Genomic DNA, 18,687 nt, shown 5'->3' with positions numbered 1-18,687 from the left:
GAGAAAAAAAATGAAATATGAAATCCATATGGAAAACAGCAGGGAAAAAAGGATAAGCACATTGGAGACTAGAAAGTTAATGGTCTACAGTTAAACCTAAAACTATTACCCTAGCGGCCATGCGACTAATGAAAACTAACGTTGGCTAGGTCCAAGGCCTCAACTCATTTTCATTAGTTATCCTTTTTTGTTTTGAAAAATGGTTTTACCTCCGACAATTTTGAGGGAACTATTCAACAGGAGGAACCAGGTAGCATATTTAGCATTACGATCGACAATTAATTTAGAGTGTTTGATATGTCTGTAGTCAGACTTGGAACATTTAATTTGTGGTCAAAAATAATAGAAGTAGCATTGAAAATATATAAACACGGTGTCTCGTACATTTTGACCAGTATCTTGCATCATTTTCAGTCACAGATACCCACTCATAGCCTCACAGGCGATCACTTCAAGCCTCCCGTATCTGTTGTCTTCGACGCTGACATGGGGACATGGGAAAATCTAATTATTCCCCTCACATGGCCCAGTAACCCTTAAAGGTTAATCACTGTCCGTCTAGCCAGCTCTGTCTGGGTACACTGCAGTAATTACAACACCTCATTTTCTATTTTTCCCCACCTGTATCAGCCTGTTCTCGTGCCCCTATGTCATGACAGATAATAGATGCATCTCTCCTCCTCATCATTGCCATCGAGATACTGGTCTATTTTTCTCTCTTTTTTTTTTTTAAACTTAATCTTGTATGTTCGTTATTTAACAGCTGTGCTTTGTGGGCTCACAGGCTGACATTTAAATGCACACCTTTTCATGTTGGATATCTGTACTACTACAGGCTTTATGCACAGTTGAAAAGCTTAATCTTCGATGACAGCGTTTTCATGGATACAGTACCTCTTCATAAACTCGTCTATGTAGAGATGATGGCGTTTAAGATATACTAATTTATGGGCTTGATGTAAAAGGTATCATTTTTTATTAAAATATGTATATCAGGATCAACTAGTGCTCATTTCAAAGCTTCATAAAGTCATTTCCTTTAAAAACATGATTCCTCCACGTACAAAATATGTTTACTGTGATGAAGTATTTGCTACACTTTTTCAAAATAAGTATATCATTTGTTTTTCTAAATCAATTTAGCGTTGCTAATGGGCTGTAATTGCTATTTATCCATGCAATTTTATTCATTACAAAGATGAAAAATCAGACATGATTACGTGAAATTGCACAATTTTAAAACTACCGTGAAGGGCTTCTATTCATACCATATCGCTCAGTCTACAGTTGAAGACGCATTAGTCTATGACAACATAATGAAAAACAATTTACAGACACTCTTACATTTAAGGATAATGAACATGTACATTAGAACAAAAGGTAAAACATTTCTGATTAAAAATATATATTTTTACATACAATATTAGACATACTTTCAATTTTACAGATGTATGCCTTATTTAATTTAACCAATTGAAAAACCTTGAAAAAGGACTGCCTCCCTCATGCAGCCTCTTTAGCATTTATTAGAGTATACTAGAGAATACTTTATCGTATTTGGATCGTATGATGGCCTTCTCTCTATGGCTAATGTATTGAAGCGTGATATGAAGAAAATCACGAAGCAAATCGAAATCACAAACTCTCCCAGAAAAAATTGCAATATGATCTTTTCGTGAAAATGTTCAACCCTATTGAGGCATGACCTTAAAAAGGCAGTTCATGCTCGAAAGTCATCCAATGTTGCTGAATTAAAGCAGGAGGAGCAAAACACCTCCACAGTGATGTGTAAGACTCATTGCCAGTTATAGAAAACACTTGATTTCACAATTTTGGTCTTACGTTTCACTATGGTTAATGTGGCAAAAAAAATGAAACCTATAACATATATGTCCCTTATTTTCAGGTTTTTTCCCCCCCAAATCCAATATGGTTTCCTATTCTCACCACCTATCTCTCAGTCTGACATGTTTTTTATCCACCTACCTTCCTGTTTCCCTCTCTGCTCGATCTTCTCACCTCCTTTTTTTTTTTTTTTTTTTTTTCCTGATGCTTCATCATCCAACCCACCCCCGCCGCTATCTCATTTCCCTTCTCTCCAGTTCAGGTCCCAAGTGGTTACAACTCTTTTTGCCTCGAGCAACAGCCCAAGGTGCATGTGCCCTGGGCATCAAAATACACCACTTTCTCTCAACTACCTGCTTCCCAGTTTTTGTAAAAAAAAAAAAGGAAGTTTTTCAAAACACAGAAGGATTTCTTGTATTCCCATTACACCAGGGGATGAGCTTTACGTACTGTACAATAGTTCTTTAAATCAAAACAATGCATCTTGTAATTCTACCTGAGGTTGAAGGTCGTTGTCTGACTTTGCACACTTTCTATCAAAAGATTCCAAGAATTAACTTTTCACTCCTGGAGGCAAACTTCAGTTTTTTTTAAAGTGTGCTCAAGGTGATGGAAGTATTGGTGAAGTAAGCAGCCACTAGTAATGGAGGAGGGCAGCTTACGGAATTGGAGGGGAGCGGCCACGGGAATCAGAAAACTACAAGGTGACAAGAAGAAAGCAAGGAGCGGGGATGGAAAAGCAGCTCTTTTTCTTAATGTCACACACCTCAGAGGATGACGCATGAAGTGAAGAAATACGTCGTGTGGAAGACAGAATAATCATATCAAAGCGGGGGTGTGAAGGAGTGTCAGCAAAAAGATGACCGAGAAAAATGAATTTGTGGGCTTGGTTTGGTATATTGACTTGAAAATGGTGGTAGTAATCTGAAGAAACCTCCAATTTACGAACGCTCATGTACAGTCATGTGATAATGTCTTTGGAAACCGTTAAATGCGTTAGAACTAATTACGTAACGGGAAGCTTGGATGATTAAAACAATTTGGAAAGTGTATCTTCTTCTAACCATTTTAAAGCATGGGAAATAATGCCAATCAACATATATTTGAGTGTTCACTGTCACTGCCATAAAACCTTAACTGTGTAACATTTTAATATTTATTTATATTAATGACTGTTAAAGCAGCAAAATTCACCCATTCTTGTCCATTTCAGGGGGTGGCCATTTTGTCACTTGCTGTCAACTGAAACTGACATCACAATCAGGTAATAACCAATCATGGCTCTGCTTCAGAAAATGGGTGAGCCGTGATTGGATCTTACCTGAGACCTCGACTGTGATGTTATTTTCAGTCGACAGAAGTGACAAAATGGCCGCCCATCTGAGATGGCAAAAAGTGGGTGGGTTAACTCTTATTCCACAAACACAAGTGGAGGTGCACAGAACATATTATTGTCAATAAAATATTTGGGTTGACATCATCCTCTTTTAAATAAACATACTAAAAGTAAAAACAGCCTTTAACGACAAATGCAAAAGGGATTTGCGTGACACTGCGCATATTCTTTTTAACTGCCATACAAAAGATAAAAGAAGAACCTTTACTATAAAACATTCGGCCTTGACGATGCGTCTGCTATTGTCTTAATACGTCTGTACCATTCAGTGACTATTCTTATTCTTCTTAATGAATTCTGGCAAAGCCGGACCTTGGGATCAGTACTCATTCACTGCCAAAAACGTTTTCATATGTCTTTTCACAGTCCAGCCATTCAATCCTAGGAACTTATTTATATTTTTTTCAGACGTTAGGGTAAAAGAAGGTCTAAAAATGTCTGGCAGTTATTGAGTTAAAAAAGTCACAGAGAGACAAAGAAGAATCAAAACATACCCAGGCTTTATCGTCTGATGCCCGCTGAACTAATTTCTCGTGTTTCGGTTACACTCCAAACTAACACCATTTTTAAAAATGTTTTTTTTTATTTACTATTCGTGAGGATAAGCAATTTAGATAATGGATAGATGGATGGATTTATCAATTGCTTTTTTGTGCTCTGTGATGTGTCCAGGTTTTGGTCTTGTTGATAGTGTTCCTTCCCATTGCTACGCATACACTTGCTGGCGAGAAAACGAGATGTCTCTCTACTCGCCTCGCATCCGTAGACTCCAGCGTAAGAATGCTACATGAACTTAACAAAAATCAGAAAAATCCCTTGAAAGGATTTCAAAAGTCCGCACAGTCATATGTACCAATTACACAAGCCTCTGATCATTTTCCGCCAAAAAGCTATGAAAGGAGCCGGTTTGTGGTTTTGTAACCATTTTTGATTAATCACCTCCAGTGGGCTTTACAACATCCAGCTACTGCCATGACTACAGATGCCGAGTGTATAAATGAAGCTCTATTATGTGAATAGTTCGGAAAATGTGAGATGCCTTCCTGGGAGTAGCCAGACATCCATCGCTTGTCTTCTGTTTAGAAGCACATTTATGTGACACCACATTGCATTAAAACATTTTAGGTGAGCGTGTCATGTCCGCAAATGTTTGAAAGGGTATTTGCATGAAAAAAAAAAATTGACCTTGTGTGAGAAGTTGAAGGGTCCTAACTTCCTCCCGGACGCGGAGCTGCAGCACCTGCTGCAGGATGTTCTGCCTCTCTGCTTCCTGCATGATGCCCATTCGCTCCAGCTTTCGGTCTGTCAATCTCATCAGAGCCCGCCCTCATGGAGACAAAATCAAGTTATGGTAAGAAGACGACAGCGGAATTGTCAGGAAGAAACGACAACAACGTAGGTTGCACAAATCGTGCATTTTGACAGTCGTGCTTGCTTTCCTTGTCAACGTCTAGTTGCCTGAGAAAGCTAATGAGAAACTCGAAACATTTAGTACATTCCTTTTCGCTGCTGTAATTGTGGAAATATCATAATTTAATCATGCTCTGAGTTTCTTTGTAGAGTATTGTGGGCTGTTACAAAAGACTTGCGGCAGAGCTTGCCGTAATCATAAAGCTAGTTAGTTAGTCGGGCCTGAGTCACATATGCGAGTGTAAGCCGATGACAGCGTAATTTAGGCTAACAAGCGAGCTATGAATTATGGAGGACCACAGCATCAAGCACCCTTTGCTGTTTTTGACCTGATGATTGCCAGGCGAGAAATATGTTGCATAGATTAAATCTGATGCTGCTCCACGAAGAAATATGAGGGCCACAGTGAAAAGGAAAAATAATAGTTACAAAAAAGAAAAAAGTTGCAGTGTTATGAAAAAAGACGGCGCGCTCTAAGAGTGAGTTAAAAGCAATCTTACAATTTCATCAAAATGTCATTCAACAGACGATTTCAGTTGTTTCACAGGAGCGGACACTTTCAGACACGTTTGCACAATCACATCAAACTGTTATGTGCCGAAAAGACGATTTTATTGTTTTTTTGAGACGTATACTTATGTCATTATCTTAACGCAGGTGTGTTTATACCTATGTAATGTAACAAGCTAGTCTTGTAAGAATCAAAATATGATTGCTGTAATATGATGACTTTGTATTGCCATTGTTGTTGACAACATTGTAGTGTCATTAGTTAAACACTCCTTTGTACTGATCAATGACGCTGTTGAGTCACTCACACAATCTCTCCTATTATCAACGGGACAAAAAAGAAACACACCTGAAATAATGTTACTGCTAAAAAAAGATTTGTTTGCTCAATCGATTGCAGCTCCTTAGGAGAAGCGGAGCCTTATTTTAACTCTTTGTTATGTAATGATAGTTAAGGAAGCTAAGTGCCCTTCTGGTGTAGTTACAGTAAAAGACATGACTGCTTTTTGCCAAATTTCTACAACCACACAGGGAATAAGCAAAGTTAATGAACACAAACTTGGCGATGAAAATAATAATGCAACAAGAATGGTGTTTTAAAAAAAAAAAAAAAAAAAAAAGAAAAAAAAGATACAATGAGAGTTGCAGGGAAAAGTAGCAGACCAAGCCATGTAATCAAATGAAGTGGACGCGCATGTATGCTGTTATGAGTCTGAAATAATGATGAACCGTTTATGGGCTACTTGTTATGACACTGCAGATAGACAATCATTCAAAATAAATTCTTAAGTACCGCACATGTCTTAATGAATCCGTTCTGAAATCCTTGAGTGTGAGTGTCAATTTCCTCCCTGACAAACCCAACGTTCAATTGTTACATTTCCAAACCGCAATTATTTCGCAGTGCTCTGCATGGCATGAACACAAGGAGAGAGGGGACGAGGAGTGAGTGAGTCGAGGCGGGCAAATGATGGAAGAAAAAGCTAAGTGTAATACTGGAAAAATACACTGTGTCTGAAAGACATCCAAACCCGTCCCACAGAAATCCATTAAAGCACCGCAACTTTTCAATAGCATATCATGTTGCAGTGGCATGTTTATAACTGTGTGTTGCAACCACAGAATCAATAGCCACAGAAGGTCCATTAGGATCCTGTATTAAGGTGGAGCTGAAATTATCGATTAAACAATGGAACACAAAGTGAGCGGCGACCACTGTTTTGTTTAACAAATTGCCATTTGGATGAATTCGCAGCTAACGAAACTTGTTGAAATGAAAGTTGCAGTTGGAATACATACAGTACAAAGTATATTTTATCATCCGCATCATTATTTGACTGAGGAATCACTTAAAAAAAAAAAAAAAAAAAGTGCTGATCTAATGAGAGACAGTCATTCTACATGACAAGTTGTACAGAAAAGATCCAATTTAGGGAAAAAAAATATGGATTTCTGATCAGACTTTCAGTAAGAGTGAGTGCCGCACAACCAATTATTGTGCGCTTGCATAATAAGTGAAACGAAATATGATGGCGGCGGCGGCATGGTGGTCGACTGGTTAGCACGTCCGCCTCACAGTTCAGAGGTCGTGGGTTCGATCCTGGCCTCCCTGAGTGGAGTTTGCACGTTCTCCCCGTGCCTGCGTGGGTTTTCTCCGAGTACTCCGGTTTCCTCCCACATTCCAAAAACATGCATGGTAAGTTGATTGGACTCTCTAAATTGCCCCTAGCTGCGATTGTGAGTGCGGATGTTTGTCTCTGTGTGCCCTGCGATTGGCTGGCAACCAATTCAGGGTGTCCTCCGCCTACTGCCCGAAGACAGCTGGGATAGGTTCCAGCACGCCCCGCGACCCTTGTGAGGATAAGCCGTATAGATAATGAATAGAAATATGATGGCTTTGTCACCCCAATTTTCTTTTTTATACTCCTCCCTACATTTGTCACTGCTCCTCCGCTATCATTTCTGTATTGAGATGACTTTTTCACTATCATACTTATCAGTCCCCCCTGGAATGAGGTAAACAGTTTCTTTTTAATATACACGGCTTTGCTTATTCAAACTGCCAACATAAGTTGCTCCGGCTCACACTGAACTTTCTAAATTTGCACATTTCTTTAGCCTGATTTGTATCCTCGGCTGTCGGCGTTATAATGGGAATATACCAAAAGCAGTCATATTTTGTATCATAGATTATACTGTACAATTCACAACGCACCCCAAAACCCAAAAATGTATCCTGGGGAATAAAAAGATACATGTTCACACAAGTGCCAGATTAATGACTGGTGTGTAGGCAGCAGTGTTGCAAGGAGGCAGATTAATCTTGAGCCCTGGCCAAGCACAAGCTACTTTGATGAATGGGATGGTAAAAGTGCATGAACATTCACACAAACACACATAATGAATTTGGTGGGATTCAGAATAAAATACAAATTGAGGCGTACGTAGACACTGAGCTTACTTTAGGTGCAATCACTCTGCTTTGGGCAAATTGTGCAAAGAGGCTACAGCCTCCTATTTGTCAGACGGATAAACATAGGCATCGATAAAATGATGGCTACCGTTGATAATCTCTAAAGAATTTAGTTCTGAGTTTTTACAGTGACAACCTAAAATACAAAAAAAAACCAATGAGTACACAACACAATCTCTGGCTTGGCTAAATGCTCACTAAATCAGAAATACAGCTAGTAAAAGAGAACATTATATTGGACATTAATTGGATACTTAGCAGACATTTGAGCACACAATTCCCGCTACTTGTATTCATACCCACAATACTTTGCATTCGAAAATATCACAGTAGCTTGAATAACACAAAATACATACATAGGAATTTATGTAATGACACAGAACTGTTCTGTAAATTGTGGCATCCAGGGAAGATGTATTTTTGGTTTGTATTTTTGGGGTGAAAGCAGAGCTAGCTAGCTAGCTAGCTAACTGAATGCTGTGGTGCTAAAAACGGGCCGAGTAAATCATAAATAAATAACTAGCAATTGCGCCGGATATCACTTGGCATCGATTTAGTCACGGCCCGAAAAATCAGGCACACCGAAATGAAAACGAACACTGAGTAAAAAATAGTTGAATGCTATATCATCTTCAAACATGTATAGCGTACTGCATGTTGACACAAATCGCTGACTTCATTTTACACGGTCATTAAATATTATGGAAGAGCCACTGGTTATGGCCGAGGTCTGCATTCTTCGAGTGCCCTTCAAGCTGAAAATAGCATATGTCGCCTTTCATTTCTCTCTGCTGCTCATCAAAAATACATTTTGTACACAGTGTGAAACCATCCGGTGGACGAGGAGGAAATCACCGCCGGCCGAGCAGCACGGTACTGCACTAAGTGACGTGCAAGTGCGAAGGAACAACGACCTTTATAAGCTCTGTAGTGTGAGCGACTTGATGCAAAATTCCCTTCATTAAACTAACAATCTTTCTCCAGGTTATTTTATAAACAAACAAATAAATAAATAAATAAATATCTTCATATGAGATCACCACTAAGAACGCAGTATGGTGACAAGTGTCAAAAGAGATGCTGACATGCTAGCCTGGGAAAACCGACTCCGTTTGTACTGTAGATCAGTGTCACGAGTTATAATCAAGATTTGGTGCATGTTCTAAACTCCTGTTTGGATGACCGTACCATATTAAGCAGAATCACGGTGTCCGGAGGAGGTAAGGGTGGATGTTATTCAACTTCCTACATCGGATTGACAACTCTGAGGCAAGCATGCTAACTACTACATCATTGTGCTGATGGAAACAAATATACTGACCGTATTTTGGTGTCAGCAACACGGCTTTACATGACATGGTTATTCTCTGATCAATTAACAATAAGGTCAATGGTCAGGTTTTACTGTCCATGTAGTTAATGCCGGTAACTAATTTATCCCGTTTGCTTTCTTCTAATTAGTGACATCATGACACCTTTTGCAGTAATTATAGCATAGACCAGAAATTGTGTATTTAAGTAATTCATTGTGCTAAGCTATTCCTTTACAAAAAGAGTCCGGGTCTTGTAATTACAACCGATTAGTGACTAATATGTGATTATGCCTTAATATGCTTTAATGCATTTTTAATGACATGTGGGTGTCTCTGTTAGGGATGGGAGGTAAAGATCGAGGGAGGCGAAGTGAGAGGATGCGATGCATCGATTTCTTTGGTAGTGGGATCGCTGTTGCATACTTAAGTCATTTGCCATTAAAACTGTGCATAATTGCAAATATGCATTGTGCATGCACTTCCATAAAATGCGTTTTAATTAACAGTCAAACAACAACAAAATTCAATTCAATTAGAGTTTCTGTGTTTGTATATCTACGCTTTTTTAATCTATTCAATGTAGCATTCATTTTGCCATTGTTTACGGTAATAGAATGTAGAACTGAACAAAAATGCATATTGTTTAAAAGATTGAATTATGGCCTGGATTTATTTTTAATTGTGTTCAGTTAATTAATCCTTGTAGTGGAGACAAACTGAATTACTAGAAGATTTTACAGCATAACATTAGCACTTAATTACAAGAAGGCATACGCGTGCAAATGTGCATAAGTTGCCATGCGTATTTAGTAACCCCCTTTTTTTTTTTGTTCCTCTAACATCATTATACCTGAATAACAAACCAAGGCCATTATGTTATGTTAATACAGTGTAATGACGCTGAGCTCCATTTGTCCAATCTATTGTATTCTCTTGAGAAATTATTTAAAAAATACCACTTTTTTTTTTTTTTTTTTTTTTTTTTTTTTAAATGTGACTTTGGTCCGAGGGACTTGCACTAGCTTTCTGCTACTACACATGGTACATGCTACATTTTGCCAGAATGTATTTATTCCTTTTAGTACACATTTGTTTGTTAGCAAGAAGAAGGGCTATTTTAAAAAATGCAAGTACTTTGACGATCACAATGTGGGGTATTTTTTACTGTTTAATCGAAATATACTGTATGATGATAAAATGACGCCCCTTTTTCATTAAATTAAAAAAGGAAAATAAATCAAATGTCACAATTGCTGCAGACTGGAAGGAGGCCAACAGGCACAGCATGATTCATAGTTTCAGAGCATTTACATTGAATGAGTGCAGTCAAGTAATGGTGAAAATGCATTAAAGGCAAAACGACACTCATGATCATCCCGCCACTCTTCATGACCTCGGCGCGATTTTACGCTGTTAGACCATCACTGAATCGAAGAGGCCCTTGACGGCAACAAACAAACATATTAGCATGATCGGTCGCGCTCCGAGAGGTGGAGTGCATGGCAATTAACAGTCGTCTGTTGCCATGAGAACCAAAGTGTTGCTCGCAGCTGGGTGACCTTGAGCATCCTTGTTTGGAAAATTATTGACGTGGCAAATGTTGTCAGTGGTGACGTTCTGACTGTGGAAATGAGGCTGCAGGTGCGGATAGAAAACTGCGGTGTTTTGAATGCGATCCGGCATCAGCCGAATGAGAAGGCACAACCGCAAGATGGTGGCTTGTTTCTAGGTTTTACGCTTACTCGGATATAAAAACTAATATTCATGCTTTGGTCTATTACAATGTTTTTGTTGCCTTGGTATGCTAGCAAGCGTGTTGGCTAACCACACTTAGTAAACGTTTTTCATCTTAAAACATCACGCTCATTTTCCAAGGTTGTTGTCATACATTTGTAATGAACTTCCAGTCTAATAAAACATGTTTTCATTGTAAACCTGACCGTGTTACTTGTTGCGTGTGTCACACCTGTGATATCGTGTTGTTTGAAGGAGTCACTGTAGATCTGATGTTGATTCGGACAGTGTTTCTTCAGCCATTTGCAAACGTCCTGTTGGGTCCACAGGGCCACTGGTTTGGATAGTTTCACATATCCCGGCTGTCAGAAATAAACCAGGTCAGACGTGTTACCACTGATAATTTCTGAATCCATGCGTTTGACGTACAGTTCATTCTGTGATGAAGTGTCTTGTCACTTTTTGTTTTGGAAACCTTGAACATGGGGCTATAGAAAACTGTTTACATTGAAGGGGCGCCATTTCAAAAGACTTTTACCGACTACCAAAACTGTATTGCTAGCCATGACATCTGCCATCTAGAGGTTAAGCTGCACTTACTTTGTTTTGAAGTAAACTAGTGATTAGAGGGGTAAACTGTTGCACTTCCTGCCACTTACTAACATGTTCTATGTGGAAACTCGTTCTGCCTTTGTACTGTACAGTACAGAAAAATCTGAAAATGAGTACATGTATCATGATTTTTGTTGTTGTTGTTTAGGTTATGTTTAGTTTTTCATGTCTCATTTCCTTCTGTGTTTTTTTGTGCACGGACAGACGGAGCATGAGAAGTCTTTTAAAAAGGACGGAAGCGGGTTTCCGTCCGTCCCTCTAATCGTCCCTAACCGGGTCAAGTAACGGCTGATGTGTTGTGTTGGGTTCTTTGAAAAAGAAAGACCACTGTTCTCTTCCGCGCTACCACGGAGCAGCCATGACGGCAAAAAAGGGTAAAGTGCCCATCGATGACAAACACGATATAATGATGGATTGCAGAATGTACAAGATTCTAGCTTGAGCAGGCAGCAAAGTGAAAGGATTGACGTGTTCTGCCAAGGCTTTCGATTTTAATCGAGCAGCTACTATGATCACAAACAAGCAAGGGGTGGTTAAAATTTCAAAACCACTACCTTCCACTTTAGCCTGCCCTCCGGCTGTGGTGTGGTGTGGCATAGCAATGTTATTCCATCCCTCTCTTCTCCACCAAGAGTGTGGACTTACAGGTGCTAGCACCGTTTCTTCTTCTTTTCTTTCCAGGACTCTCTCTGCTATATTCCGTCCCTGTCAGCTCTATCTCACTTGCCCTCAGACATTTTCCCTCTCATCTCTCCCATTGAGCTCTCACTTTCACCTTTCTTATTACAATCCCTGAATATGAAAAAACCCACTTTCTCCTCTGCCGTTCCGTCAAATTTGCTCTTCATCTAGAACGATATAAAGAGGAATTGGGGGAATGGGCTGCTAAACGTGGGATATACCATTTAGCATTTTATCAAATAACAGCTTGTACCGCTAACAGACACCCTAGTTCAATATATAATCATACAATATAATGGAAAATTGACTTTTTATTGTTTACATACAAATTGTTGGATCTCTACAGTGCCTGCCCAGCCATCAAGTGTGGAATTTAACATCCGAGTAAACTTTGCTGGCAAAATTGGCACTTGGTTTGAGTGTGTGTGGGTGAGAGGTATAAGGTTGATAAGCCGTTGGTGACTTTGCGCAAGATAAGCAGAGCTGCAAAGGCTCTGATTTTGTTGAAGCGCAGATTAGCGTTAGCTGACAAGGATTCGTTTCTAATAAGCAATGATGGTGATTGTGGTTGTGCAACATGGCCATGTGCAACGTTCGTACACTTTGTCAATTGCTGTGCCCACAAGTTAAAATGCTTTTATGCCACACTCTTGACTCATGCTTTCGCAAGGAGAAGCAAGCAGCCGGCCGCAGCGGAAGAGGAGACGGTCAAATGCCAGCTGGAAGGCGCACATTTGCCTGGCCTGATCCAGCCTACAAGTTGACATTCATCGAAAGTAAGCTCGCCATTGATCCGGCAGTATGCGCGGCAACGAAGGCACACTAATTTAAGCATGATCAGAAATGCAGTATGCTGCATAAATGTGTTATTCTTCATCCTTGGGGTATTCTGACGAAAGACTAAATCGTCCATGTGCATGTTTAATGTATAATGCATGTGCCCTAGGATTGATCAGCGACGAGTTCAAGGTTTATTCCGCTTTTCCCCCAATGTCAGCTGGGATGGACTCAAACTCAAGCGGTAAACTATAACTAATAGATGAATGGATGATAATATCGTTAACTCATTCGCTGCCATTGACAAATTGACACGTCTTTTCACAGTCCAGCCATTCAATCCCCGGAATTTATTTATATATATTTTTTGCTATTTTTTCAAACGTCAGGGTAAAATAGGGCCTGAAAATATCTGGCAGCGAATGAGTTAATCATAGTAAAATATGGCGCTCTTCAACACTTTTGCACCTGTTGACAACAGTGTGCACAAACTTAAGAGTTAGTGAACACGCATTTTACCGCTCGCTCTTCGGGATCTTGGGGAGTATATGAAACGGAGGTACGGTACAGTAGTCTGTATTCCAAGCAGGAAGACAAAGTGACAGATGGCCAAACGAAGCTGGCAGGCAAGGTAGGCGAGGCCGTACTGCATTTAATACGATTGCTTGGCAGCTCACATTGCTGCTGATTCTGCAGGGAGGTAAGGGCACATAGGGTGGATTACGTTGGGGGGGCGGATGGGTTAATGGAGGAAGAAACCGCATTAACCATTAAACACAGCTCAACTCAATGTTAATTAACCCCGACTAGGAGCCTGAGGCAACAAAAGGGAGAGTACGGCCAAATTCAGAAACAATACAGAGTGAAAGAAAAAGTGTGCAAGAAAGAGTAGTTTGATTGACTAGAAAAACCAAGAGGGGAAAAAAAAAAGACCCGCTATGTGCATAGCTGCACTGACAGACGAGGCAGAGAGCTAAAAAGAGGAAATAAAAGAAAACGCTGGTGCTTCACAAACGGATTTGACACAGGAGGCTCATTTTCCATGAACCCATTTGTGAGTCAATGGCCATCTGTGTTTTACATTCTACTCTGATTCAGCCCAAAGCAGTGCTCCTGGGGCTGAGGGAAATAGGTGAGCTGGTGCTGCCAGCTAGCAGAGCCAAAGGATCGGGAGAAAAAAAACATCAGCGGGAAAGGAAAGCAAAGGAAAGGAAAAGAGAGAGCGAGAGAGAGAGAGAGAGTGAGAGAGCGAGAGAGAGCGAGCGAGAGCACAATCATGCTCAAAAAGCTGTTCTCAAGACTCCGGGCCAATTAGAGGTTTGAGTGACAGAGTAAAGGTGTGAGAAGTGCATGTTCTTTTTCCAAATTGACTACATCTGGAAACAAGCATGCACATAAAACATACATGGCAAATTGGTGGCAACTGTACCCGCATGTGGTGCAATATATAACTGTCAGGTTCACACCAAGTAAGACAATAACACGGAAGAAATCAGGAAGATAATTACACACATGAAAGGGAGAACGTGCTGCAACAAAACATTCCCTGCTGTGTTGTCCTTGGCTTTAATTGATAACTAAAAGCCCAGCATGGCTCACCAGTATTCTTCATCTTACCTTAGCAACACAGCAAGGACACGCTCAAAAATTAAAGACAAGAAATTGCGGTTCCTCGGGGCACACACACACACAATACACAACCCTGACATGAACCAGACAGTGGCGAAATAAACAGCCTCGCAGTAGCGACTGCAAACTACAGTCTAACATACACAATGGACCATGTAATTGCTCTAACACTGATATGCATTTAAAGATCCAATATGGACGTCGTCAGCTAAATTAATCCAGAGGCAATCACCTCGCCTTGTGGGCGCGTGTGATTCAGAATTAAATGCTGAATATTTGAAATTGGCAGCAGCACTGAGCAGAGTGAATTGGATTGCAGAGACTAAAGTGGAGAATGGTGTGCATTTGAGTTGCAAGATCAATGCCATTTATGGTTCCAAGTAAATGACATTTACTCAAAGAGTAAATACCGGTGAAGAAACAAAAACATGGTTTACAAAATGCAATGACATTGTCCATACTTTACCCACAATTGGGTTTTAATTAATACAATTATCGATTAAGACAGTAAAAGCAAATATTCAACAGCTTATTTTCTAATGCTTCCAATCAAGATAAAGATTATTTTAAAATATATTTTTGAAATAAATCCAGTAGAACTATATATAGTCACTGATGGTCAACTGTCTGACCATCTGTAACGTTTCCTAGCTATTGATATTGAGTGGTAGGAGTTAAGAATTTTGCTACATTAACTCATTCACTGCCAGATATTTTCAGACCCTCTTTTACCCTAACATTTGAAAAAATATCAATAAATTCTTGGGATTGAATGGCTGGACTATGAAAAGACAAACAAATACGTCAATGGCAAGGAATGAGTTAAGTAAAATGGGGTTACTCACTCAAACTAATGTACTCCATGTGACTGCAATACTGTATGGTTTTTAACCTTCTTTAGCTTATAAAAAAGGGACATACAGTTCATAAAATATTAAAATCTCTCTGGGGGTGCATGGATTAATTTACAGTAGCAGTGCTTCAGCATCCCCACGAATGAGCTAGACACCCCTGTGTCATACATGCGTCTTAACTACGCCACCTAAACAATGGTGAAATTATATATTCAGTCGGGCTATTGATTCCATACATATACAGTACTGGTGGTAACGGGGAGATTTTTCCGCTAGAAATAACAATAGGATCATTTCTACATTTACTTATACCCTCAACCCCAATTATATTACATAAACAAGAGACCTATATATTTATTCAGAACAGTTCATTACAACAGCCGTGTCAAATATTCTGCCGTCATAAAAACAATAATTGATCATAATAGTTAGTGCTGTGTCATACTGTAAACGGGTTTGATAATGTTTGACTATCAAGTAACAAATTACATTAAATATTAGACACTGATGCATTCCAGTTCCACACCACTCACACATGAATAAACATTGTTAAATAAATAAATAATTGAAATGGTCATCATTTTAACTGGTTAGTGTATTTAAATATGTACTTTTTTTTTAATAGTCATTAAACTGCAAGGTTGAGGAAGGTAGTGCTCCCGCCACTAAAATCCTGTAATAGTATCTAGATTTAGAGTACCCTCTAGTGTCGTGCACTAGGCGGTGCATGTCTTCTGCTGGCATTGCATGGAAAATAACTCGAGTGGAGCGTTGACTGAGCAAGCGTCTATTCGTAATATTGTCATCAGTCTGATCCCCTCCTCACAACTAATTAGCATCCTTGCCAAGCTTGCTTTCACATTTCATTCTTTTACCTCCTGATTTAGCTGAGCCGGAGCTGGCAGGAGATGAAAATCCCCTGTTAATTAATCTATTATATGAAAGATGGACTGCGGATGGAAGTTATGAAGGTGTGGAGATGTGTGAGAACAACACACAATGGCGAATAACTTAATAAGGCGTCTTACTGAAGATGATTTACAAACTGGGCCAACGTGTGAGGCCCATCACAGAATGAGATCCAATTCACACTTGGTTCAGAAAAGCATACGAAAAGGTGTTAGTAAGAAATAAGGATTTTGAGCTTGATTACAGGTAAGACAAGTGATTTTCAAACTTATGTTATCGCTTCATAGCTGTTTCTATTCCAATCCCTGGCTTGGTTCGTAGGTGTACAATTGAGGGTTAAAGAAGACAATAGCCACAAAAAGTTAGGGAGATTTGGCTTCCTGGTGAAATCATCATGAGGAACTGGATGACACCGCAGTAAGTTTGATCCATGAATCATCAAATAAACTTCCTAGTTCAATTACAATTGCTATCTATTAAAAGTGGAAATCAACCCAAACATGTTTTTTTCAAGGAATATGTTCCCAGCATTCTCACTAGTTGAAACACGGCATTCTGATTAATATTGCGTTTGTGGAATATGAGTTAAGCCGTAAAATCCGCCCGTTTTTACTCATCTCAGGGGGCGGCCATTTTGTCACTTCTGTTGACTGAAAACGACATCACAGCTACCCAGGGCTCAGGCAACAACCAATCACGGCTCAGCTTCAGAAAACTGGTCAGCCGTGATTGGTCGTTACCTGAGCCCTGAGTAGTTGCGATGTCATCTTCAGTCGACAGAAGTGACGCCCCCAGTGACAGCTAAAAACGAGTAGATTAACTCTTATTCCACAAACGCAATAATCATCAGAATGCCTTGGTTCAACTAGTGGGCTTGCATAGAACATATTCTTGAAAAAAATATGTTTGGGTTGACTTCCATTTTAAACAGTTCTCTTTACCACTCCTTAGCTAGCCAGCTAGCAGGCCCGCGAGCCCGCTAGCTCGCAAATAATAAACATGTAACATTCCCTGAAGTATCTCTGTTGTGTGCAGCAACACGCGGAGCACGAAATGAGTCAGGAAAGTTATAGTCACGCCGATATATTTTAACAGAATAATTTTCATGCTCATAAACTGGTAACAACCATTAAAAACGAGAAATGTCAACAGTTAGCCCAATCTACAAAGTGAAATTCTCACAATAATGAAAAAACAAAATAAAAAATACAGATTATTAATGTTGTTTAGAAATTGGCTCATTATCACGGTTAATTTAGGATATTCTGAATGATGTATTTTACACTCTAAAAGGCCTCAACTTTCGTCTGTCTTCGCTCGCTTTCAAAGGCTCAGCCAGTGTTTACACAGAGGAGCGTGTTCAATTAAAACTGATTCTACTTGCTTTGATGGACAGCTGATTAACACAGATTCTACACAGAAGAAAAGAGAATATGAGAGTGTTTGTGTGGTGTATATCTGGTGTGATAACTCCCATTCTCGCTTGTTGTCCCAATCACTCTATTTCTAAAGAGGAGAGTTAAAAGAAAAAAAAAATACTGACACTTTTGAAAGCAATTGGTCCTTGGAGAAATTATCACAGACACAGCGGCCAAATTTAGATGCATGCCAAAACATCAACTTGCACTTTTTTGTTGTGTTCCTTGTTAATTCCCTTTTTCATACATTATTTTCCCAACTGGTCTCTAGGTTCTTAGAAATAAAATTTGAGAGGCCCTCAATTCAGGCCCTACAAGCCATGTTCTCCCCTTGCTTGTGTGTGTACTCCATCTTCCTTCCACATCCCAAAAACATACGGGTTATGTTGATTGAAGACTAAATTGTCCCAAAATGTGAACGTGCACTCAAAAAACAGTTGGGTTAAAAATAACACAATTTGGGGTAAAAAAAAAAAAACGGACCGGACCGATCCACTATTTGGCTTAATATGACCCACCTTCCAGCGTCGTTTTGTAAAAAAAAAAAACAGCGCAATTTTTGTGGTCGTTTGATACAAAACTACCCATTTTTGAAAGTTGGGTCACAATCACCTAAGTAGTGAGTCGGTCCATTTTTGACCTAAAATTGTGTTATTTTTAACCCAGCTGTTTTTCGAGTGTGTGTTTGGTTGTAGTATGTGGCCTGCAATTGTGTGGCCAACAATTCAGACACCTGCAATGAGAGTGTGAATGCTTTCGATTTCTTTTGGCATACTGGCTAGTGACCGAGGACACAGACTTACACACGCAGACTCTCATGATCGCACGTCGCAATACACAACCCTATTATCAATGCCTTCCGTCGGCATCGACATCTGCCCCGGCCCGTATTTGAGTCCTAGTTGCTTTTGTCTCCTATTCGTGCAGCTGTCGCAGATGTTTTTTTCCAATCCCGTACTGTGCATCTCCTTAATAGGAGGAAAGCTTGAGACTTTTCCCCCTCTTCCTTCCCTATATTTTTCTTTTTCATCTTAGAAAATGAGGGTACAATTTTTGGAGTCTCGTCAGGGTTCTCCATTCTGTCTCCTTCTGTTGGTCATTGTTTTGTAAGTCTCTTGGACGGGTT

General features: G+C 39.6%; 1 protein-coding gene across 7 annotated transcripts in view; it reads right to left on the bottom strand.

Moving 5' to 3' along the window:
* samd12 (sterile alpha motif domain containing 12) overlaps nucleotides 1–18,687 on the bottom strand; it is an 87,145-nt gene that overhangs the window by 56,362 nt on the left and 12,096 nt on the right. For all 7 annotated transcript variants that reach the window (XM_086014327.1, XM_086014326.1, XM_086014325.1 and 4 more), the window contains 2 exons: nucleotides 10,914–11,043; nucleotides 4,427–4,567 (listed from right to left, as the gene is read on the bottom strand). In XM_086014327.1, coding sequence (XP_085870453.1) covers nucleotides 4,427–4,567; nucleotides 10,914–11,043 — 271 coding nt within the window. The remainder of the gene's footprint in view (nucleotides 1–4,426; nucleotides 4,568–10,913; nucleotides 11,044–18,687) is intronic.

The sequence above is a fragment of the Filicampus tigris genome, chromosome 18, assembly GCF_054856515.1.
Source record: "Filicampus tigris isolate MCC_2025a chromosome 18, RoL_Ftig_1.0, whole genome shotgun sequence".
Classification (NCBI taxonomy): domain Eukaryota; kingdom Metazoa; phylum Chordata; class Actinopteri; order Syngnathiformes; family Syngnathidae; genus Filicampus; species Filicampus tigris.
This window is presented reverse-complemented; position numbering and strand designations above follow the sequence as displayed.